Source organism: Artemia sp. Qi Xiang Cuo, chromosome 4, assembly GCF_049724085.1.
Source record: "Artemia sp. Qi Xiang Cuo chromosome 4, ASM4972408v1, whole genome shotgun sequence".
Lineage (NCBI taxonomy): Eukaryota > Metazoa > Arthropoda > Branchiopoda > Anostraca > Artemiidae > Artemia > Artemia sp. Qi Xiang Cuo.
In genome coordinates this window covers 81,865,208-81,891,776 of record NC_142797.1, presented here as the reverse complement: position 1 = coordinate 81,891,776, position 26,569 = coordinate 81,865,208, and the positions used below count along the sequence as shown (strand labels likewise).

The following is a 26,569-nucleotide window of genomic DNA, read 5'->3' as shown; positions in this document are numbered from 1 at the left end:
TCAGATTGCCATCAGTTTGAAGCTGCTACATCCAAAGCCACCTCTTCAATCCAGGGGAGAGATGGAAGTCACTTGGTGGCAATTTGAAACTGTGATGTGTGTTCGAAATGTCCCATTTAAATTGCTCAAAGATTTGGGGCATTGCATAAACACTGTGGAGACTGGCATTGCAATGGGCCAGAACAGCTTTGGAAGCCATCATGCCTCTTCTTTTGAATAGTTGTGTGTAGGTTTTGCACAGGTAGGTGTTGCACAGGTGTTGCAAGGTTTCAAATTAAAAATCAGAGCTAAATTTTATTCCCAGCTGCATAAACTCTACAAACAATGCACCTACAATATCTACAAACAATACATTTTTTTAGTTCAATCTAACCTCTTAGAGTTCACTGGACAAGATCCGAATAAACACTGAATGAAAGACTAAAGCCGAAACCAATGAAAAAAAAAGGATTTTACCGAAGAGATTGTGCAAGGATGTTTTGCCTAGCAATATTTTTTGCTCTTCTGCCGTTTCGGTTTCATTAGATATCTTAATAGGTTCTCTTAAATTTGATTGGGTGCAAATATCAAAAGAGTCTTTTAGTATTAAATTGTGATAAATTGGGCTTAATGTGGCTGACAAAATCCTCGTTTTCTCACCCTTTTTTGGTTTTATTTATCATTTATTATTTCTTTTCCTCTCTTAGCTTCATACGTCATGTATAGCCAGTGTGGTCTTAGAAAGTATGTATAACAACCAGGTTTTTCAATTAAAGTGATTAAGCATGCTAAAGCCGTTGAAGAATCAAAATCATATTGTAATTGAGATTATGATGTACAATCAGAATTGGTATTGGGGAAAATATGGCGCTAATGAATAATTCTTTATAATGTTTTTACTAGAGACAAATAAATTGAGATTTTCCAAGCGTGACAAAAACAGACTTTAATGAATTATGTCTGAGACCATTGTCCACCTTGAGTAATTGATTTATTTATATAATGATATATTGGTTTATAGTTAATTTTATGGTTTTTCATTTTTTTTTGTGGCACTAAGCTAATTTTGAGATTTGTTAGAAATGGCTAAGCTTAAAATGGATAAGTTTTGCTGTAACTCTGGAAATGATATTTATATATGCTACATAACCTTTTTTCAGAATTTGATAAACACTTTAGATTTTGATTCTTTTTCAGTATTCTATTTAATATATTTTATTGAGTTATTTTTCTAGGAATTGTGTGTTTTATATTTTTGTATTATCTTTTTCCGTTCGCGCTCCTTTGTTTGATATGTTGGAGCGTTATTTTCAGCTTTATTTACTAATCTTTTATGTTCATAGATCTTTGAGGATATAATTAACTTCATTGGTATTTTAGGCCCAGCATCGCGAGACAAAAGCATTAGCTGCAGCCAAGATTTGCAAGCTAGAAAGCGACAATGAACTGAATGATTTTATGGTTGAAATTGATATATTAACAGAGTGCAAGCACCCAAACGTAGTTGGACTTTACGAAGCTTATTTTTACGAGGATAATCTTTGGGTAAGAACATTTTCTCTACATTGCCTACATCAAAAACTAATTCCCCACTGGATATTCGTAAATATTTTCTTAAACCACGCTGCCTTTCCATTTACAAATAAAAAAAGAGGAAAATATAAAATACGGGTTCAATAAGCAAAGTGCAAGCACTCAAATGTAATTGGACTTTATGTAGCTTTTTTCTATGAGAATAATCTTTGGATAAGAAAATTTTCTCTACATTACCTACATCAGAAACTAATTCCTCGCCGGAAAATCGTAAATATTTTCTTAAACCACGCTGCCTTTCCATTTACAAATAAAAAAAAAGAGAAAAATATAAAAAACGGGTTTAATAAGCAAAGTGCAAGCACTCAAATGTAGTTGGACTCTATGTAGCTTTTTTCTATGAGAATAATCTTGGATAAGAAAATTTTCTCTACATTGCCTACATCAGAAACTAATTCCCCACCGGAAATTCGTAAATATTTTCTTAAACCATGCTAACTTTCCATTTACAAATTGAAAAAGACAAATATAGAAAAAAACGATATAATAATTTAAATAGGACAGTGAAAATGAAACATCAAACAAACTTTTGTTTATAAAAAAAGGTCCGAATATTTTGACTTCACGTCCGGAATCCTTTATCAATGGAAAAAAATTATAAAAAAAACCTAATCTAACAGAACATATAAATAACAGAAAAAAAAGTAGGAACAAAAAACTTGGACATAACTAATATGTGACTTTTTTTTTGTTTTGTCTGTTTTTTTTTACATAATTCTTTTCCCGTAGATAAAAGGCTTCTGGACGTAAGTAAAAATATTCGGTCCTTTCTTATTACTAAAAGTTTGTTTCTTGTTTTTTTTCCCTATCTAACTAAAAATGTGTTACTGTTTTTTTTCTATATTTTCACTAGTTTAATTTGTGGCTAACTCTTAAAGAAAATAAAAGTTTTTCCTATTAAGCTAATAAGCCTTGAGGAGTGGATCTGAAACTATAAACAAGAAAAAGAATTACTAACATTGGGGTACATTTATTGTCATCGGCTAAGTAAAAATACTGCTTAAAAGCTGTGACAGGCCTAATGATTAGACCAGGCCCATCCCCAATAATTTGCGGTTTCTTATTTGGCAAGTTACATATGACGCTAGGAGGTTACAGATACGACTGGAGGTTTGAGGATATTTGAGACTGGAGAATCATCTTGATAAAAAGTCAATACTTTTTCAACAACCAGAAAATATTTGGTAGTCTTGTACAAATATAGAGAGGTTCTTATAGTTCCTCTCCGAGTGAGGAGGGGGAGGTTTTTCAAAGCTAAGACTGTTTTAGTTCCTTTTTGTCTAATCCAGATTAAAAATCTTTGCTAATTATGTACAATTATATGTATAAAAAATAATCTCTATGTTATTGCTAAATTTCTCAAAAGATTCTGTAAATTTTTGTCGGTGACTTTGAGGCTAGCTAAAACTTTAATTTTGTTATTAGATTTAGACTTACTAAAAATAATGCCTGGAATGAAAAATTCAAGCATATTTAGTTATCACTATTGTGTTAACCAGTAGAATATAAGAATATGCATGGTAAACACAATAGTAACACATGGTAAAGACAATTCCAAATAATCCAATAAACATGGAAAATAGTGTAAGAATGATACCTAACACACATTTCAGAGAAATTGATAGCACTAAAAATTAAATATATAAAGATAAATCATTAAAAACTATTTATTTTTGTAGCGTCGTATTTGTTTCTACACTCTTTCAATTAGCGTTTTCAAATCATTTTCAACTTGAATATTTTCACGTCGTAATTGGTGTTGAGGTTAGGTTCTGTTTTCTTTGAACGTTTTTTTCTGTGTTTGCTAAGTTTCATTAAAAAAAGGAGAAAAAGGTTCGCAAATTTAGAGATGAACCAAAAGCGCTAATAACTTTTCGTGCCAGGTCTTCTCAAATTATAATTTTTTTTTGTATTGTAAGTAAATTAAAATATATTTTTGTTCTTGATTTCTCGAAAATATGCTCATGCTTAAGAATTGTGTTTAAAGTCAATTTTTTTTTCATTTGTGAGCATATGAATACATTTATTAGTTTTTTGATTACATTGATTTTTACTATGGTGATTATATATTTGTAAAAGTGTGACGAATCTTACGGGTCGCGAAATTGTTCAAGACGGCCCATGGGCAGGTCACTTTTGGCTTATACCCTTCATTGCAGATATTGTATAGTAAATATTTTGACTTTGTTAAAGCCAACATGATTCTTAATGCTCTTGCATTACATTCTTCGGCGCAATGCGACTCCTAAAGTAACCTGTTTGAGCTTTTTTTGTAAACTTGTATTTTTTGGATAAAGTTGATCTAAGGTTTTACCTCAGGAGTTGGTCACTTCTGGTTTATACCCTTCATAGCAAATATTGTATAATAAATATTTTGACTTTGTTAAAGCTCATATGATTCTGATGACTCTTGCATTACATTCTTTGGCGCAATGCAACTCCTAAAATAACCTGTTTGAACCTTTTTTTTGTAAGCTTCTGTTTTTTGGATAAAGTGGATTCAACGTTTTATCTCAGGAGTTGGTCACTTCTGGTATATACCCTTCATTGCAGATATTATTTAATAAGTATTTTCACTGTGTTAAGATCTTAATACTCTTGCATTACATTCTCTGGTGCAATATAACTCCAAGTAACCTGTTATATTTTTTTTTCTAAACTTGTGTTTTTTGGATAAAGTTCATTTAAAGACCCCTTTATTGTGTTGATAATACATTGTGCTTGAATTATTGAATGTAGAATCTAGATAAGATTATGACTTTCGATTTGGAATCAAACACATTAAAGAAGGAAATTCAAAGAAAAAATTCAAAAAGATAAAAAAGCAAGAAGGATAATAATGAAAGAAAAAATTCAAACAATTTCGAATGAAAAATTTAAGAAAAAATATCTATCAAGAAAAATTTCACGTCCAAACTTTATGAAAAACACCCTGTTTCCCTTGGCCATACATGGGAGCAAGGACAATAACGAGTTTGAGCCCACTCTTTAAATGAGAAAAATTTTATTGGAATTCCGATTTTTTTCATTTAGAAAAGCCGAGAAAAGACATTCATAACTGGACTCCCTCCTCCATTCAAAATCCTTAGGATAACCCTGTCCCTCGCCCTAATACTTTTTATATTTATAAGTTGAAGAAACAGGACAGGTCAGAATAACCTATTTGTTTGAATCTCTTAGCAACCAACCAAATATAATAGTGAAGGAAAAACTACTATACTATTTTCAAATTTTTGAAACGTCTCAAAAGAAAAGGAATAATCTTATCGGAACAATTCAAGCAATTACAAATATTTGTTATTATTTTGTTTTTGGACATAAGTATGACATCAATGGCTCTGTGACTTTGCATTTAGATAAGATAAGACTTTATTGATGCCATTAAAGTCAAAGCCTTTGTAACTGCCAAGTTTACGATTTGAAAAACAACAAACAAATCCAAAGCAATGTAACAGGCGAACAGGAAGACTATTGAAAAGAACTCAGGCTTCGTTATTTTGATAATCAACTGATTACTGAATCTATATAATTACAGTGTTTTCTACGTTCTTTTCCTGACAATTGTATCCATATACACGAGATACTTTTATGTCTTTGTTAAAATTACCTATTTGAGGCTGTACCCGAGGTGTAGCTCTGGGGATTAGCCCCCTCCCCTGAATATCTGGACCCCTTTCAAGGAGCTCGTCTTGCGCACTTTCCTTGACAACTTAGGACGGTTTTTAGGCACCATTCCTTTTGTATGAAGAACAAGATTAAAAAATGTACTGATACTGAATTTGACGGCTGAAAATTCTTCCCCTCCTCTTTTTACTATGATTGATAACTCGTCACAATATTAAGCCATCCGAGGCTGACATAGTGGCAAACACTGTTCACCCCACCCAGTTTAAAGCATCTGCTTTCGCCACCTCTCAAAAATCTACAAAAGATTTACAGTTATTTTTTTGTAATCCAATCAGTAAAATTGTCTAGTGTGTCCTATAGATAAAGTTATGCCGACTTTGTTGAGGCATGTCGTGATTAAAAACGTTTTTTTTTTAGTCTTGAAAATATCACAGAAATTATTGGCCTGGTAACCTCTTCCATTAAGACCTGAAATTCTGTGAAATAATTAAGCTATGTCTTAAGTTCGATTGATCTTTACATTCTTAAGTACCAAGGACACTGCTAATGAAATCTGGATATTTGAATTGGCCAAAAGGAAACCCACAAAAAAATGAATCGTGGATTAAAAATCAGCTCAAACTACATGGCTTAATTGGCTCTCAAAATCAACAGATTGTTGATGTTTGAATTTTTGCGGAAGAGAAACGTTGTCAAATTTAGCAGATTGGTTTCTTTTGTTTATCTTTTGCTTCCATCTTAGTATATTGTACCTTTTTTGGGCAAAAAAGGTTCATTTTACCTACTTTGATGGCACCCAAAAATTTGACTCTGTGGCAAACCTGAGTACGATCAGCTTAACATCCTCAAAATCACTTTGCATAGGGTTTTTTAATTTTGACTGCATTCGTTTCATAAAAAGATTTTGAAATTAAACTTAGATACTAAAAATGGCAGCGTTGATTATCTTCACGGTTTAATGCAACAACAATAATTTTAAAATAACCAAAAGAAAATCTTGTAAAATTGGGGGTGTCAGTTCTAAATAGTTCTAAGATGGGTCGAATGGGCAAAAAATGTTTTTATATGGCTGTTCTTGGTGCATTGTCATTTACGAAATAGGATCCTCTAGTTCAATTCAGATCGGTTTTAATAATACATTATACTTAAATTGCATACACTCACAAATACATTTAAAAAATAAATTCTGGCCCATAATTCATATTAATTTCGCCCTCTAGGACAATTCTGTAGAGGAAACACTAACTAACACTGTTAATTACATCGCATAGTGGTGGTCCTCTATTTGCCAGCCAGCATGAACTTAAATTGCCTCCAAACAATTCAATTAAAAACACTAAAACAAAGCTTAAATCTCCATCTCAACGGGAGAAAACAAGATCTGACACCGCTCTCAAAATTAATACTAAGATAATAAATGATTATCCATCTTCTTTTACTTTTATTCCAAATAATTTAAATTACTTACTATTACTTAGAAACCGTCAATTTATTTAGGCCTTGATATTAAAGGTCTCCATATAACGGTTCCTCATGCAATTTGGAGATAGAAAAGAAACTAAAGGGGGTATTGCGTACTATGGGACTAGTAATTCTTCGAAAATCCCGCAAAAATAGCTAAATACCTACAAATATTAGGATATAAAAAGACACCTTTTTAATGCATCCCCCAAAAATTCCAAAATACCCCAAATTCTTAGGCTGTTTATTTACCTCACTTTTACTTGATTTATGTCGAGTAAGTTTGAAAACCTCAGTCAGAGCATAACATCTTTTTTTAAACCATCATACGGTGCCTTACATCTTAATTCCTTTTGTATCCCTATCCTTTTCTTTATTTCTTTTTGTATACCCCTATCCTTTGTATTTTTTTCAGATGTTAATTGAATATTGTGATGGGGGCGCATTAGATTCAATTATGGTAGATCTTGGAAAAGGTTTAACAGAGCCTCAGATTGCATATGTATGTGGAAATATTTGCAAGGGGTTAGAATATTTGCACAGGTCCATGGTTATTCACCGAGATTTGAAAGCTGGAAATGTTCTACTGACCACAGACGGAGGAGTTAAATTAGGTAAGTTCCCGAAAATTCAAAACTAAAGTAAAACACAAATCATATTGAGGCCACCATTCTCCAATTAGCTTAAGAGGAAGGCCCTTCAACCCAACCTTTGGGATACTTTCCTCTCCCATTCTGTGTGAACGTTTGATTGTATAATAGTTTTTGATAAAATTCGTTCAGTTTATTGATACTCATCAAAAGCTACAATCCTGAGAAAATTTGCCCTATTTTCGGAAAAGAGGGGAAATGCCAACAAAAAGTCAAGCGACCTCATTGAAAATCCCGGTATCAGATTCAATATGTCAGAGAACCCAAGGGTAGAGGTTCCAAGTTCTCATCTATAAAAATGCGGTAATTTGTATTTTTGTCAGAAGAAAGATTACGGATGTGTATTTATTCGTTTTTTTAAACTGATGGAAATCAAAGTTCTATTGCCCTTTTAAAAGGATCAAAAAGATTGGAGGGCAACTAGCCCCTCTTCTACATCCCTTTGTCCTCTAAAGGCATTCTATCAAAATTTTTAGATAGCCATTTGGTTTAGCATAGCTGAAAGGTCCATTGGGATGACATGACCTCCCACAGCGCCTGGGGAAAGGGATGTAAGTTTTTTAATTTGCCCATTGTTTGTTGTTGCGAAATGTACGGACATTTTTCGGGGGGGAGGGGTTCTCGGTGAGAAGGAGAAATTTTTTACGGGTAGAATTTCCCATGGGGAGGAGATTCTTCGGGGTGAACTTTGCAGGGAAAATTTAAAACAGGGAAGGGAATTCCTGGTATGATTTGAAAAACAGCCAGAAATTAAATAGATAAATAATTTTTGTCGACTGAATGTAACTAGCAGCATTAAAATTTAGAAACTATGCCGTATATGAGGGGGGCTGCCCCTTCCTCATCCCTCGAGTTGAATTTGAATAAAAATTATATTTAAGACTTTACCGTAAAGAGCGAGGAATTAGGAAGTGGCAGTCCTCCCCATATACGGTATGATTTCTGTTTGTTTTAAGTTTTAACGCTGCTCCTTACTTTCAGTCAATAACATTTTTTTACTCAATATTTTACAAAATCACAGTTACTGCCTTCAAAAAAGAAAAACAATCTTTGACTAGGTTTGTAACTATTAAAATCTCGCTTCTGTTGTTTGGACATATCTAGACCCCGGCGCCGCGCCGATGAGGGAAGACCGGCGGCGGTGGGGCCAAAAGCAGTGCGCCGCCGCGCCGCCGGTAATATGTCGGCGGCGCGCCGCCGGTACAATCAATGTTGACCGCAAACATTAATGTTTTCATCACTCTTTCTCAAATAACAGCTTAAACTTACAACAGATTCGAGCCTAATCATGAGTTCAAAACTTCAGAAGTTGCTGTCTGGAATCTGGTCTTCTTTGTAATTCATCAAGAGAAGTGGAAATATGGTAGAAACAAAATGGATTTGGAATTTCAGAACCCTTGTATAATAGTTTAAGTATCTATTAACTATGTATTCTTAACATAAATAATTATCAATATTAGTAGTTTTTTTTCATCGAGCATTGCTGCATACAAAATTTCAAATACCGTATCACAAAATTCGTCAGTTATCTGGGTAATAACTTTGAATGTAAGTTTGAACTTAGAAGCTTAATTTTTTCATAATGCCCTTTGCCAATGTCTGTTTTGTCTCCTTTAAAACAGTTGAAATGGGTGACTTTGATATTGATCGTTTTTTTGATCTTTTAGATTCCTAAAAAGCCTTCCTTGTATTAAAAACTGGTTTTTAATAATAATAATAAAAAAAAAATACATCAAGTATAACTCACAAAATTCTTGTTAATTTTTGAATTATCATAGGGGTTGGACAAAAAAAAATCAAGGTACTATCACTCAAATATAATAACTCCCTATGCCCCCCTCTGGATACCATCTTGATAGGATACTGTCTCTGCTTTGAATTAAAAAAAAATAATTAACTTTTTGGCATCCCTACTTTCAATAAAAAAATTCAAGACATTATCATTTCTCTACCCCCCCCCCCCCTATGGACTTTTTGGCATCCCTGCTTTCAATAAAAAAAAATCAAGGTACTATCACTTAAATATAATAACTCACCATCTTGATAGGATACCGTCTCTGCTTTAAATTAAAAAAAATAATTAACTTTTTGGCATCCCTGCTTTCATTAAAAGAAAATTCAAGATATTATCATTTAAATATAATAATTCCCTATGCCCCCCCACCTCTGGATACCATCTTGATAGGATACCGTCTCTGCTTTAAATTAAAAAAAAAAATGCTTTTTGGCATCCCTGCTTTCAATAAAAAAAATCAAGGTACTATCACTTAAATATAATAACTCCCTATCCCCCCTCCCCTCTGGATAGCATCTTGATAGGATACCGTCTCTGCTTTAAATTAAAATTAATAATTAACTTTTTGGCATCCCTGCTTTCATTAAAAAAAAATTCAAGATATTATCATTTAAATATAATAACTCCCTACCCCCCTTCCCCTCTGTATACCACCTTGGTAGGATACCGTCTCTGCTTTAAATTAAAATAAAAATAACTTTTTGGCGTCCCTACTTTCAATAAAAAAAATCAAGGTACTATCACTTAAATATAATGACTCCCTATCCCCCCCCCCCTCTGGATACCATCTTGATAGGATACCGTATCTGCTTTAAATTAAAAAATAATACTTAACTTTTTGGCATCCCTGCTTTCAATAAAAAAATCCAGGTATTATCATTTAAATATGATAGTTGCCTACCCCCTCCCCCCTCTGGATACCACCTTGATAGGATACCGTCTCAGCATTAAAAAAGCATTTACATTAAAAAAAATAATATACTTAATGATTAACTAGGTCACTATATGGTTCAAACAAACACGAGAAATAATGTTGAACAGCTTAATGTTCATTGAAAAAAAAAATTGAGGGTATGAGTAAAGGGGTACAAAGACAACAACAAAAATGTCGAAATTATTCAGATATACCTCAAACTATTGGAAAACTGAGTCACAGATTCGCCGTGGCATTCTATGAGATCCAAAGAATCTAATTAAAAGGGAGCACACACAAAAGCCAAATTAGGCCAGTAGCCTATAAGACATCGCAAAATACCCAAGACAATGAACAAGTCCGAATGGGGGGCCCTGGGTCTATCAAAATATTTCAATGGTTTCCCCAGGGAATTTGATAGTATTTTCTTCCATCTCTGCTTTAAATGAAAAAAAAAAAAAATTTATCATCCCTGCTTTCAATAAAAAAATGAGTTATTATCATTTAAAAATTGTAGCCCCCTATCCTCCCCCTATAGGCAATAATGTACAATTTTTTTTATGAATTATATTTTTGAGGCAACTTCCGTTTAAATCTTTAATTCCCCAACCTTGTACATAGCTTAGTCTATAGCTAAATTTTGTCTCAGTAGATGGTTTTTGTTTGTTTTTTTTTGGGGGGGGGGGGTAAATATTTTCAGAAAGAAGATTGTATTTTCTTTAATCTATCAGGCACTCAACAATTTAGTATTAAAAATTAAAAAAAAATCTTATCTAAAAACAGCAAAAGAAAAAAAAAATTCTGCAAACTTACAATTCAGCTGTAGAAACGATCTTTCTGCTACCAATTTCAAAATCCAACTGTAGTGAAATAGTGAATGCGTTCTTTAATTCTATTCAACTTGAAAATAAAATTCTTGACTACGAATGATGTAAGGAATTGCAATTGGGTACTGGATTCGAAATGATTTAAACTCATTTCATAAAGACGATACTTCTTTGTCAACATATGAAGAACAGATACAATTGCATATTGCATCTGTCTGGTTTTTATGCTAAGTAACAAAAGATACGAAAATTAACGAACAAGAGAGCAGTGAAGAATTATGGTATGCAAAGTAATATTTGGCAGGGAAAGTCACTGGTGATAAATCGCTAGGAGTGGCACAGTGATTGCGTGATTTTCGGGGATTCTGGGAACCAAATTTTTCTCGGGGTGACGCATAGATTTTCGGGGAAATACCCGAAAATTCGGGGATAGTGCAAGTCCTGCTTGATTTCTAATCAGGAAGATCGAAATACTAAACCACACGAGAAGGAAAAGCTCCGACTTTGCGGTTGACGCAATAAAGAATTGCCGCAAAATTAATTTAATGTCGACCGAACGCCACCGCCTTTGTCGGCGGCGGTGGGCCTGCGGCGCGCAGGTGGCGTTGCGACACTTCGGCGGCGGTCGACCAGGCCTCTATTCGGCGGCGTTCGGGCGATCCACTGGCGTGGCGCCGGGGTCTAGACATATCGAGAGCTGAAAGAGGAATTGTCGTGTCCCATTAAAACAAAAATTCTTAAACTCCAAATAGAAATTTTTGCTGTAATTACAAGTTTACTATCTCAATTGGATTCCTTTTTATTTATTTTTTGGTTTACTGTACATTTTTCGGATTTCCGTTGCTCTGTGAAAAGGTTTAGAGTAGAATTATTAAGAGCAAGAAATCCACTAATCAATCTTAAAAATACTAAATGGCATCATTGTAGTTTCATTTAGCATCCATAAAATGTTCCAAAAATATCATTTACAGTAAAATATCGCAATAATTTAAACAATTTATCCTCTTATTTTATTGTGTAGAGACCTACTCCCTAGGCTGTAAAAATTCGAAAAGTGAAACGTAGAATCAATAATCTTTACAATAAAACATAGGATTTTTAAGATAAGATTACAATCCAATATAATACCTCCGCTCTTCCAATGGTCTTCGTACAATCCTTTGCTGCTTAGCAACAAAGGGTTGTACTGTTGCTTAGCAACAAACAGTTGAATCAACGGACAAAACAATTATCAACAAACTGTGTTTTACGGTTTACGGTGGTTTTAAGTCAAGCCCTCTTGCTCTCCTTTGTCACCGTTTTTCATATCCTTAATACTTCTTCAATTAGCTGAAAACATGCAATTAAGCTAAAAAGACATCGAAAATAAATTTTTCCTTCTGCAAACCTATCCTTTTCAGTTATTTGCATGAAATAAACTTGAGAACGAAATTTTCCTCCACTTTTTTGTATTTTTTTTAAAGAAAACATTTGTCATGTAGAGATGTAGATCAACTGTTTTCAGTATTTAAGACTCTTCATAACGTCAAAAATAGAAAGGATCAAAATCTTTAATCGCACTTTTCTTTGGAATTAGTTTTCGAGCAGTAAGATAATTATGTTCTCAAGTTATAATATATGAACAGGAAATGACTTCTGATTTACTAATATAATTTATTCAAATGGGACTTCCAATAAGTCCTCTTTATTTAAATTATTTTTTATTTAAAAGACTTTATTTAAATGCATTCTGTTTTTATTTTAGGATAAACAATTGAGTGTCTGGTTATTAACCCCTAATAACCCCCTAAATTTTTGTTGGGCATTAGGGGTGTACAAAAAAATCTTTACAAAACACAAAAATTAGTTTGAGTGCATTTTTGCCACTTTTTATGGCAAATTTTTGCCGCATTATGCCAATATTTGAGGGGGGGGGCTCAAACCCAGTTTGTATGATTTTTCTTTTGGTTGTTATGGAACTATTAAGATTTTTTCGTTGTGTAAAATATTTCTATTGTTGCCACAGCGAATCGTAAAAAGACACCAGCAGAAACTTTTCGTGTTCATAAAAAAAGCCCATCAAAACGGCGTAATGCCCAATTTATTGGGCTAAATACGGTGCGTACGATGTAAACCCCCAATATAAATCGGGCTAAAAAAGCAGATAAAAAATTTATCTGCAGCTAATCGTCGAGCAATACAACAGTCAATATGTTGGTACAACCGTTATGTTCTATTAGGGTTTTGAACATAGGCTATATATGGTTGTGTAAGTTTCCACTTAACTAATTAAAAAAAAATCAGATTTTCATTTTCAGTGAACTTTCATTGACAACAATGTGGGAAAATAATGATTATTATAATAAGGATGGAAATTTTCCTTTATAACAAAGAAAATTGGGCTGGGGAAATAAGGGGGAATAATGATCAATACTTATTTGTTATTTATTTTAAGCGGATTTTGGTGTGTCTGCAAAGAACAAGTCCACACTTCAGAAACGAGATACCTTTATTGGTACGCCATATTGGATGGCCCCAGAACTTGTTATGTGCGAAACATTCCGGGACAATCCATATGACTATAAGGTAAGTTGTCATCCTTCTTCAGTTTTATTATGGACTTTCCAGTTAACACTATTTATCATTCTTATTTCTCTTGTTAAGGTAAGTTGTCATCCTTCTTCAGTTTTATTATGGACTTTCCAGTTAACACTATTTATCATTCTTATTTCTCTTGTTAAGGTAAGTTGTCATCCTTCTTCAGTTTTATTATGGACTTTCCAGTTAACACTATTTATCATTCTTATTTCTCTTGTCCTGTTGCGCACCGGTAATATTTGGTTTTTAAATCTTGGTTATTTTTGGACTTTTATTTTGAAACAAGTTTGAGTGTCCGAGTTTTTCGAATTCGTAACCAACCATTTTGTTAAACTTGAATACAAATTAAATTTTAAGTTCGAGTTTAAACCCTAATCCCCATTGTAGGAAATCGATTGTAAAATCCGAATGAAAATGTTGAAATTTTGCGTAAAATTTACACTGCAATCCAACGTTCTAGTGCTTGGGTTAAAAAACAAAAATCGAAGCATTCCTACAAATAGTACACGATGAAAGTATGGCAATTAAAACAAACAAGATTTAAATTTAAAAAATATAGGTTGTCCTCGAAGAGTTTTAAAAAAAAGTCGAAAGCAATATTTAACCTGAAACAAGCAGAAATGGTCATATAATAAATGCATCTTGAAACGAACAGAACTTAATGAATGAATAAATAAAGACCTAAAATTAACATAACTTAAAATTAGTAATATAGTTAAATTTAAAATGAACAGAAGTAAAATACAATAACTAGTTGATCTGTAACTTTTTAACAAATGATGAGAGATTTAAAAAAAGAAGCAAAAACAACATTTATAAACCTCATGCTAGTAACAAAATTAAGTGAATTAAATTTTAGGGAAAAGTTTCATTTTAAGTATCGACAAGCATTAGCATTATTACGCATATCATAATTTGTATTGGGAAACCTGAGGGTCTTGGGCAAAATTCGTGATTATATAGACCTAACTACAATCGTATTAAAATCGAAACCAAACACTAAATTCTATTTTTCTGTGGTTGAGTTTTCTTTGGATATTTTGTTGTTATTTTTTTTCTTTTCTTGTACTCCATTTACAACATTTTGTATGTTTAATAACGGGCAATAAAATAATAATAATAATAATAATATACTTCTATTTGTGACGTTTGCGCTTCATCTCCATCGCCTTCAACATTAAATTTCCCACCATAACAATCTTTTGTGGAGTCGTTGATGTAAGAATGCCATGAAGTAGCTCATCAGAATTTCCTTCCAGCAAATTTATCCTAATTTGAGATAGCTCACGGCGCCTCAAAAAAAAAAAAAAAAAAAAATCCATCCTCCTAAACATCACAGAGTGGGCAATTTTTCTTTGTTTCAGTACTTTCCCTAAATTTCCAAAAGTTGCTTCTCCCCCCTGACAGACAGCATTTTCAACGGAATACCTTAAATTAGTTATCCTTTTCCCAGACCACACTGCCTTTATATGACGAACAAATAAACGTTCAAACGGGGATAAATCCATTTTATTAGATAGTGAAAATAGGTACAAAAGTCCAGATATTTCGATCACATATACAACGATTGTCATCAGTAAAAATACTATTGATGACGAAAAATCTACTGGTAATCTACTGATGACGATTGCTGTATGGGTTATCGAAATATCTAGACTTTTATAACTTTTTCCACTGCCTAAATAAATGGACTTATCTCCATTTGAACGTTTATTTTTCTGACAGACAGCTTGCTTTTAACTGGATCCATAACCTTATAAATCAAACCGGAATATTCAATTTAAAATAAACTTCATTCCATATCTAGGCTTAACTTGTCTATATAGTACTAAACTCTTGTATAGACTTGGTTCGCACCACCGTTTCTGGATTCGTTGATCTTCTAGTCTTATTCTAACCATTCTCAAGGGACCTGCTATTTCTTGGGCCCATACCAGCATTCCATAAATGCAAAAAACCTGCCCCATCAAGCACTTTTATAATACGGACTCTTCTCCCTAATAAAATGACTTCTTTATGAAGAGTTACATATAGACTCTTCTTTTCATTATTTTTGCTGGTTAATGTTCTCTTTCCTTAATGTTTTTATTTTTATTACAAGATGTAGTTTATTTCTTACAAATTTTTCATTGTCATTATTTATATTATTATTATTTTATTGTTGTTATTTCTATTATCTTTATTTACTTGATGTACGAATCAGGGATTGATCTTGCCTATTTAAAGTTGTTGTTATTTACTTATTACAGGAAATAAACATTATTTATGCTTCTCGCTAACCTTCTAAATTTTGGTACTGTAGGTAGATATCTGGTCACTGGGTATAACATTGATTGAGTTAGCTCAGACTGAACCCCCTTATCACAACTTCACTCCAATGCGGGTATTACTGAAGATTCAAAAGTCGGAACCGTCCACTCTTGATAATCCGAAAAAATGGTCCAAAGATTTTAATGATTTTATAGGTAAGCCCTTTTATCTTGAATTATATATTAAATAACTTCCGATAAAATTCGAAAATTGCAGTCACATTTCGTCATGAAATCTATCATCGAAGTATTCCTACAAATAGCACATGATGAAAGTATGACAATTAAAACAAACAAGATTTAAATTTAAAAAAATAGGTTGTCCTCGAAGAGTTTTAAAGAAAAGTTGAAAGCTATATTTAACCTGAAACAATTAGAAATGGTCATATGCCAGTGAAATGGAATTAGAAATGGTCATGGCCCTAATGCCGCTGGGTGGCTTCCTCGTTTCTAAAGATACATGCAGTCGGTACGAAACAAATGGTTAACATAGATAATTGTAATAAGACTTCGTTTAAATGAGTTGATTTATTTTAGGCTTTATAAAATTATGTACAATTAGTCCGGGAGCCAGACCACTATAATGTGACAACTAGGTGGTCAGAAAGGCAGTCAGTTTGACAATAGGTTCCGACTATATCGACCACGCTGAATGCTAATATGGGTTTGTGGCAGAGCTGGAGATCACGGCTTGACCTTGTAAAAGCCAAAAAACACTCTTTTAGGCCTATAAAACGTGTACAGACTCTTTATTTTTTTTTTCTAAGGTTGTACCACTCCGATTGAGTGGTGCGAGATCTCATTTTGGTCCTAATATGGTCTTCTCATAGAATATGTTAAATTTTTTACAATATATTGTATAGCCCAGGAGCTATAGGCTAATATTTATTAATTTTCTCCGAAAATCTCAAATTTCAAAGGTTCATATTCGACTAAACCACGTATCTCGGACGTATCTAATAATTTTTTGTTGTTCATTCGTTTCTAGAATTTACCTTTCGTATTTATCTTCACACTTCCGTAAAGCGCAAAGCTTAAAAACTGTTTGGTGAAGCCATCTAGAACTTTTTGAAAAAGTATAGTCCAAAAAATATATACTGAAATACATTTTTCCGAAATGATAATGTGACACATGTTTTATGCTAGAATTTAACGCCAAATCTGAATATGAACTTTACTTTGCAGCCCAATCTTTACTTATTTTGTTATAGGCTAATTACTTATTTGTAGGCCTAAAAAAAAAAATTTATAAATGGTATTGCAGGACATGTTTTTATGCCAAATTTTGACGCCGAGTCCAAGAGTAGTGTTAACTTGGTCATCATGTTTTAACTTTAGTTGCTCTCTGCTATTTAATTTGCTATAAACTCGGATTTTCTTGCAAATATAGTTGTAAATCTAGATTATAATCAACCTACGAAGCTTTGCAAAGTAGTAAACGGACACGGAAGAACCATGCTCGACAGAAGCTGAAAGCTTAAATCTGTAACATGATTAAAGAGTGTTTATTATTTTAAGTACTGTAAGTAAAGCTACAGGTAAAGCCTGTCAAAATACAATGGACGGAGGATCAGGTGAACCGATCAGGTTTTCAGTCACATTTTGATTCTGTTGATTTTGATGCTTATCAACTGGTAACAAATCTGAGAAGTTTGACAATTTTGTGGCGTTAAGGTGATGGTATTTGCTAGGCGAATGTACAAGTCAAAGCCGATTTTGCTGAAACAAATTCAGTAAATTGCCTTAAAACCTAGATAACATGTACTATAATCACTATTTAGTACTTCCCCCCAAAAAATAGTTGAAAAGCTGCTATGTTTCTTTTTAAAATATTTTATCTTTGATATATTCCTAATCCTGGATATTATTATTTTTTAAATTTTTTATTTATTTATTTATATTCTTATTTTTGATTTATTATATTTGATTAGTTTATGTATATTGATTACTTATATTCGTATATTCTTATTCCTGTAATCTCTAAAAGTCTTTCTGAGGCCAGTTTGACCAATACAGAAGTTCAGCAGACACAAATCTTTGGAAGTAACCTAGGGAAATGATGCCGTTAGTTTCGAGCAGCCTGATACCATCAATTTTGTCATAAAAAATCCATTTTTATAGTTTTTGAGATTTTGTTATTAAAACGATTGATTGATTGTTGAATCTTTTTAGTAATAAGGCCACTCGCCGAAAATAATTAAAATAAAGGAAACAATTTAAATAGTATACTTTTATAAATTATTTAAAATAACTTAATAAATAATGTAACAACAATTTAATAAATCATTTAATGTATAGTTTAATAATTCTGGCGGATTAATGCTCAATAATGATAGGAAGTTTTTTTTCCCCAGCGAACAGTAATTAACTTATTCACAGCCAATTTATTCAACTCCACTTGAAAATGTGCCCAACTATTTCCATAGAAAATTTTTCCAACTATGGAAATTTTGCTAATGGAAATTATGAATAATTTCCAACTATTGAAATTTTCCATAGTCAAACATATAAGCAAATACAAATTTTTTTTTTTTATAAAAAAATGAGAAATATTTTTATCAAAACCTGTTTGGTTTGCTAAACTAAGAATTAAATTTAAATTCAAAATTTAAATAACTTTAAATTTAAGTAAAAATTAAATTCGCTAAACTAAGAAATAAACTAAGAATAAGATATAAACTAAGATTAAATCTTCTTTTGAATCTTTCGTTTTTTTGTAGATTTTGTTAGTTTTACTTCTGAACGATTCATATGTTTTATATAAGTCTATTAAAAGTTTCTGGAACAATTGTAGTTCAGACACTTAATAATTTCTGACTGTTTCTGCCTTAGAATACGGGAAAATGATAAGAAAGACAATTTTATCGCTTTAACGCGAGTTTAATAAGAATTAAAAGTTATTAGCACCACTAATAGAGAAACATAACCAAGTAGAATAAGAAAAATTACGAACCTGCTTAATGATATCCAATTAAAATTAGTGTGCCAAACCAAAGTTAAAATGTTTTTTAGGCTTTTTTTTAGATCAGAAATATCCTGAAACAAGTTTTATTGTTTTGTATCTAAACTATGTATTGTTGCTGTACGTAGAATATTACAGTATGCCTATTGCCCTGTTTTGGCAAGAAGTTTTTTTTCTTCTTTCATCTCTGGCCTAAAGTAAAGCAATAGCAAAAAGAGGTTAACAAATTCGTACAATTAATGTTCATTGCGAATGACACCTCACTCTGGCTTGGTTTGCAGCTGGTAATGAGTAGTTGGCGAGGGTTCACCATAACATTTTGTTTTAGTGGGTGTTCTTCCCTCTTTTCTTCTTTTTTCTTTCTTCCTTTTTTCTTTCTCTCTTCGTTTTTCCTTTGAACCTGCCTGCATTTCCCGCCATTGGTTTCTTTTTTTCATAAATAAAATGAAAAATAAGTAACTGTTATGTTTTTATTGGGTAGCGTTAGAAGGCGGTGGTACTTGGGTTTCCTCTCATCTGTCTTATATTCCGCGGTTTGTGCCTTCATAGAAGTTCTTTGTAATGATTCATAGATTGCAAGACTTCACGTGTCAAAGCCTGTATGAGTGGATTTTTATATTGCTTTATATCAGCATGATTGAATTTACGCGTTTCCACATCGCTCCATTCAAGAATCATTTTAACTATATGACTGTGTTATTTCTGTAAGATCGACAAAGGGACTCCGAAAAGCGCATGAAGATTTGCTAGGGGTTTTCCAGAGAAATTTCCTACGGATTGTTCTGGGTACCCGGCTGACTGAGTGGATTTCAAAATGTAGGCTGTACGAAAAATGTGGTTCAATCCCGCTTTATTGGGCTATAATAAGAGAAAGGTTGAGATGGCTAGGGCACGTTTTGCGGGTGAAAGATGACAGATTGCCGAAGGTTTTCCCTTCTAGTCAACCGTTTAGAGTTAAAGGGAAAACAGGTTTTCCTCATGGGATGGGAGGATGTCATAAAGAAGGATTTAAAGGAAGTGGGAACTTCCTGGTAGGGTGTAAAGAGGGAAGCTTTGAATAGATTGAGATTGACGAGGAGTGTGCGTAGCTGTGTTGAACTCGGAGAAGAGCTACCATTCAAGCAACTTGATGTCAAATCCCAAAATAATGCATCTTCACCTCTTCTCTCTTTTGCGTCACGTATGTCTTTTACTTCAATCCTCGTGCTGATCCGATTGGCTCATATGGAATTGGTGTATCTTATTTGGTTGCGTTGATTGGCATTTCCACTTTTCAGTATATCTGCTGTTCACCTGAATTTCCAAATCCCAAACAGTGTATCGGATGAACCGATCAGAAGGCCCCAAAATAAACAAATACAGTGTATCCGAAGGACTAGTCTCGAGATCAGATTTTCACCATATTCATCACCTGTGGTATCGCATCATCCGTGTTTACCTTTGACATAATTGTTTAAAGTAGTCTGGGAACTTTTTAAAGCAGTTTTGGCTAGAAATATCTGAGTATGACTTGAGTTCAGACCTTGCTAAAGTGGTTGATGTATCAGTTTATTGACTTCGTGAATATGGATTGTGCGAAAAAGAAAATGGGGAGGCCGACGTTTCCTATCATGCTTCTGATGGCATGAAACAGCGTGTCCCTCATTCCAGGCAATTTAACGGCCCTATGTCAATTTTAAATTCTTGGTCAACCTGCCTGAGACTCTAGGCAGGCTGGTGTGCCTTTCCAAAAACTAACAAAAACGTATTTGTCCAATAAGAGAGTCATACTTACTCCTGCCATTTACCCATGCAGCCATTTAAACATTTGCCTCTCAATTACCTGGACTATCTGTCTGGCTTTTTCTTTCTACAATTAGCCATGTCTTGATGCCTACTGCCAAATACTTGATTTTGAACTGGAAAATCAAGTTTGGTTAGGTTATGAAACAGTGTGTCCACCAAACCTCCTAAATTGCAGCTTAGAGATAGTATATATACAGAATAAATAGCACTGCTGAAATTAGAAGAAAAATTGACTGGGAAGTATTGTTCATTTATTTATGTTTTTCGAAGTGTGGTAACTCTGACTTTCTTGCAAAATTGTCAAGGCTTTTGTTTAAAGTTAAGAAAATTTGAAATACTGTGTTTTTCAGTTCAAATCTACCGACTGAATAACCGCATTGTTGACAATAATATGCACAGCTAACATAAATAGCATTAACAATCCTACATACTTAATATGAACAAACAAAGCCTCGCTCGATTTACTTCATTAGTTATAAGCAGATTTTGCTGGTTTTTTTTTTGCTATTCTATGTTAACTTTGAACGTTTTATCTTACGAACGGATTTTAGTTAACTGAAAAGTTGACTATGAAACTACAGTTGATATTTCTTCGTTGTTTGACATCTACAAAGAATTTCTGCCAAAAAATTTGAACCCTGGCAGCTTATCATTGCCTCTATGGTAAAATAGGATCTCCTGCAAAATATGATGATTCATTTAGGATTTTCCAGATTGATTGATAGCAGCTGTTTATTAGAAGCGCTCACTCAGCGGCTGTATTGATAATGCTGGGGTTTACTCTTCTTCTTGTAAAGGGAAACAAGAGGTGTAAAATTTTCACAAAAAGGTTGATTTCTTATTGGCCAAGATGATTTCGGCCTAGTTCATTATTCTGACTGTTTCAGGCCTTCCCTTCCTAAACCTGATGTTCTGTTCGGTACTGGTGCATTATATGGGCACTTCTAAAAAGTCAAGTTTGGTTAATGCTAATGAAATAAAATAGGATGAATATATAATAGTTTATAAACAAATTTGGTCTATATATTTGCAAATTAGGGGGGTGGGGTGGGGTAAAGCATAGCATATATTAAATACATAACGTAACCTAACCTAGATACCATCCCCCCCTAAACCCCAAAAAACAGCAGTTTAAATATCGTAAACGCAATAAAAACCACGCTTTGCATTGCATTTCTGTATATCGGTCTCTTGCAATTAACCCGTCTGGCGGGATCATGCGCGACTGGTTTCCTTGTACAATATATAAAAGTGACCATATAATGCACCAGTATCTTCTGTTCTTAATGTCGTGTACGGCTCATATTTTAACAACTTCAAATTTTCTCCCAAACTTTCCGTTCTATTTGACAAGCATGGTAAGCTTTCTTAATTCACTCTGACAAATAAAATCCCTTAAGGTGAAAAAAGTAGAGTTGTTAAATAACTTAGTTCTGTTAAATCGAACTCAACTCAAAAGGTTTTTTCTTCCTTTGAATTATTACGTGGTAACTTATTACGTTCTACGTGGTAAGATCAGTGACGTAAGCTTTTTCATGCAAGATTGTCAAGGCTGCGTTACAGTGAAATAAAATGCAGATGTTGTGTTTTACGTGCAGCTACACAGATCTAATAATAAATAACTGTAGATTTTAAATAAATGAATTGATAAAATAAATTGTAAATTTCACTTATAATTTTGCTTGAAATTTGAGCAGTCATACCTAAATTCAAATGAAATAGCAATAAATTTGAAAAAAAGATTATTTCTTGTTTACTACACCCTGGAATAATGTTTTCCTCATACCATATTATTTAAACCCTTCAGTTTCGTTGTTTCTTATTAGAAAGTTTTTCTTATCGGCCCGTGTAGCAGTAATTACGTTGTGTCTAATTAGTGTATTCCAACTTAGTCTCAGCGCTGCCTTGGTCTTGAAACCGCGTATAGTTTTTGACCAAAATTTAAAATCAGTATTCGATGGTTCATTTTGTAAATACTTGTGAAGATTTCAAATTCAGTTTAGATAACTGAACTGAATGAATTTAAGCTGTTTATTTAATATAGAAGTTCGATTTTTAGTTAGAAACAATTTCTTTTTGTAGTAGTTTTTTTTTAGCCAAAATAATATTTTTGCCAAAGCTCAGCACTAGGATGGCTCTAGGATCGAATTGAAATGAGTCTTATTGCGTAAATCTGTAATACTACTGTTACTACTACTAACAACTCATTACAGTAACATGCCACAAGAGGCAAATATAATTTCGCACGTTAATCCTCCACCCCAACTTATTCAAAGCTGCATTCCTTACCTCCTCTCCCATGAGGATCCAATTTTCTTTAAATACTTACCTCCTTGCCCATTAGGGTCCAATTTTCTTTAAATCCTTTCCTCCTCCCCAATGAGGGTCCAATTTTCTTTAAATCCTTTCCTAGTCCCCAATGAGGGTCCAATTTTCTTTAAATCCTTTCCTCCTCCACAATGAGGGTCCAATTTTCTTTAAATGTTTACCTCCTCCCCATGCGCGTCCTATTTTCTTTAAATCCTTGCTTCCTCCCCAACGAGGGTCCAATTTTCTTTAAATCCTTACCTCCTCCCCAATGAGGTTCCAATTTTCTTTAAATCCTTACCTCCTCCCCCAAGAGGGTCCTATTTTCTTTAAATCCTGACCTTCTCCCCCATGAGGGTCCTATTTTCTTTAAATCCTTATGTCCTCCCCTATGAGGGTCCAATTTTCAATATACCCTGGAAATTTTTCTCATTCTCAGTCAAGCAGTATGCCAGCAGACAAATTTTTTCCGAATTGCATTAACCCCAGCTGCCCTTTTTTTCACCCAAAGGTTAGTTGCTGTTGTGCTTTTTTGTTTTTCTCTACTGTCGTTATTTTAACTACTTATTCTACTACTTTTAACTTTCTACTAATTTTAACTTTCAAACATATTGCTAAACTTGTCACACTTGAGAACGTTATCAAAAAGGGCTCTATAGTATCCATTATCGTACGATTTTCCTTCGTGATTTTTGATTGACAGACGTCAATGACCTGCTTTTTATTTGCTCCAGATGTGTGACCAAAACGTGAGTTCTTTTGGCAATCTGTCATCGTTCACCCGTAAAACGTAAAAAAAAGAATAAAGAAAATTAAAAAAATAATAAAGAAAATGTGAAAAAAGTAAGGAAAATAAAAAAAATAAAAAAAGAATAAAGCGAATATAAAAATTAAAGATTATAAAAAAGAATCAAGAAAAATAAAAAAAAAATAATAAAGAAAACAAAAAAAGAAGAAAGCAAATAAAAAATTAAAGAAAATAAAAAAAAAAGGAAATAAAAAAAAGGATAAAGATACTCCAGAGCTAATGCTGGCGCATAGGGCGTCGAATCGACGTTTCAGTTGCTGGGTCTTTTTTACAGGGATAAGTAGCAAGCTTGTCGCCCAACCTTCCTGGAGTGGGGATCGTACCCCGGACCTCGTATTGCCAAGCAAAGTATCAATCCAATGTGCTACAACAGGGTGTATTGCGTTTTAATTAATCTTTTTCTCTATTGTAAAAAAAAAAAGAAAAGTTTATATTTAATTTGTATTGATGACTAACCGATCAAGCATATATTTGTCTTTATTTAGCTAAGTGTTTGGTGAAAGATCCCACTCATCGATGGACTGCTGCTGAACTACAGAAGCACCCCTTCATTTCATGTACCTTAGATTCAAAACCTATTAGAGAATTGATTGCAGAATACAAAGCAGAAATAGTCGAAGAAATTCTTGAAGATGAACAAGTAATTTTTTTTCAATTCTTCAGTATCTTTTCCTGTGTTCTCTTTTTTTGCTTTATATGTTCTTCATTTTGATTTCTCTTTTTATGTTCTATTAGAATTAGTCTAATGTTTAGATTTGAGTTTTTGAATTATCACTTTTTGCCTCAGATATCAAATATCTGAGTCCGTTTTGTAGTCCGTGTGCGAGTCCGTTTTTACAACCGCTGTTTTCATTTTGCCAAAAAAATAACACGTCGGAAGGGGAAACTGCTTCTATTTAAAAATCAACAAATCTAAAGATCAAATGAATTCAAATTAATTAGAATCAATTAGACTAACTTAAAGATCAAACCTATAGATGTGAAAAAGAGAATGAAATATTTTCCATTGCCAAAATTGAATTTGAAATTTTGGTAATTGTTTTGAAATTAACCACAAATATCAACTTAATTGATCCAGTCATAAATTATTGAAACATTAAAAGCGATTTTGAAATCTTGCCTTGCTCACTATTATATAGTGATTTTTAATTTATTAGATTCCCCTAATTTATTCTATTTTTTCAAATTATAATTTAATTAATTCAAATATAATTATATAATTAATCATTATAAAATTGAATTTTGTACCAATTTAATTAATAATAATTTAATTAAAGCTGAAGTATATTATCAATTTAATGTATTCTGATGTTTTAGAATTAATTATTATATTATTTTTTACTGTCTATGCGGGCATATTCTGTACAGCAGATTCTTTTCTTTGTTTTGTCATGGCTGGCCAGTTCGGATTTAGATCTTTTATTTTATTATACGATAAAAAAACAAACCGATATTTCCATCGAAAGGTATTGGCTCCGTAAAATCTTAAAAAATAAATAAATATGTCCATCCTCATAATGGAAAACTGCTATTATTCGTTGTTTTTATTCAGATTCAATTTAAATTGCCTTGATCAAACAATTTGTCTGACTAAATACTGCAAAAATTAAAAGCTCGTTCTTAATTTGTAACCAAAGGATAGACTGATTCAGATATTTCTTAACTAATTAATTAAAGAGTAAAAATTTGATCAATGTATCCTCTTTTCTTCCTAAAACTACACTGCTCTTCTATTGGAACTTTATTTGGCGTTTAGATTACATTTTTATAATATTATTTATTTGTGACGACAAAACTTAGATTTATAGATTGAAGATATAACTGTTAAAGCAGATATTCAAGCAAAATATTCTTGGGTACAAGATAAGAAATTAGCTATTTTTGCATAAGAACTTTCTTAGCTAGAAATAAAAGAAAGAAAAGAAGTGAAGAAGTGTAGTGAAGAGATGATAATTTTGTTCGTTTTAAGTTTCAACTTGGTTCTATCATTCCATTTATTCCGTGAGGCGTATATACCCAAGTATTATGCATTGTTAGGTATTCAGTCTTTATCTATTAGGTTCAAAACCTAGAGTAATAGTTTGTTACTCAAGGCTAAAATAGGTGTAAGGGCAGATATATATGCTAGGGATATGCTAGGGCAGATATGTAAATTAGAACCATAAGAAATACAGATAATTTGCCTGAACATAATAGGCGGGTATACACCGAAGGGGTGCCCCCTTCTGAAATCTAGCTATTTCACGAGCTCTTTTAGTTTCCTTTACCAATTGAAACAATCAGGTTTCATTTTCACTGTCGTTGGTGCTTGTCCGGTGCTTGTGTCACTTTAGTGCTAGTGGTGCTTGTCCAGTGTTAGTGTCCAGTAAACATTTGATACAATCGTTAAAATGAAAAGTTAGACTTGCTTTGGAAACCAATGCTTCATTATCAATCTTGGACAGAATAAATAAAAAAACAAGTTTTTTTTAACTGAAAGTAAGGAGCGACATTAAAATTTAAAACGAGCAGAAATTATACCGTATATGAAAGAGGCTGTCCCCTCCTGAACGTCTCGCTATTTACGCTAAAGTTTTCTATTGTTTTAATAAATAGAGTTGTGAGAAAGAGTCTAACTTTAGCGTATAGAGCAAGGCGTTGAGGACCCCCTTTCGTATACGGAATAAATTCTGTTCGTTTTATGTTTTAATGTTGCTCCTTACTTTCAGTCAAAAAAACTTGTTTTTTAATTTAATTTTTGGACGTTTTTGTATTAATGCAGGTTTTGATTTTGGCTCACCGTACATGAATAATTAAAACAAAAATTTACGTATTTATTTGACTTTTATTTGGTTAAATGGCTTTCTCAAGAGTTGTTTAATTTTATTTATTTTGTTTAATTTTATTTATTTATTTATTTTGTTAATATAACAAATTATATATTATTATATTTTATATAATTTATATTTATTTATTTATTATATTAATATAATATAT

General features: G+C 32.7%; 1 protein-coding gene across 2 annotated transcripts in view; it reads left to right on the top strand.

Moving 5' to 3' along the window:
- Slik (Sterile20-like kinase) overlaps positions 1-26,569 on the top strand; it is a 124,086-nt gene that overhangs the window by 18,732 nt on the left and 78,785 nt on the right. For both annotated transcript variants that reach the window (XM_089088579.1, XM_089088578.1), the window contains exons 3-7: positions 1,360-1,524; positions 7,076-7,274; positions 13,280-13,410; positions 15,725-15,887; positions 24,079-24,233. In XM_089088579.1, the coding sequence (XP_088944705.1) occupies positions 1,360-1,524; positions 7,076-7,274; positions 13,280-13,410; positions 15,725-15,887; positions 24,079-24,233 (813 nt within the window). The remainder of the gene's footprint in view (positions 1-1,359; positions 1,525-7,075; positions 7,275-13,279; positions 13,411-15,724; positions 15,888-24,078; positions 24,234-26,569) is intronic.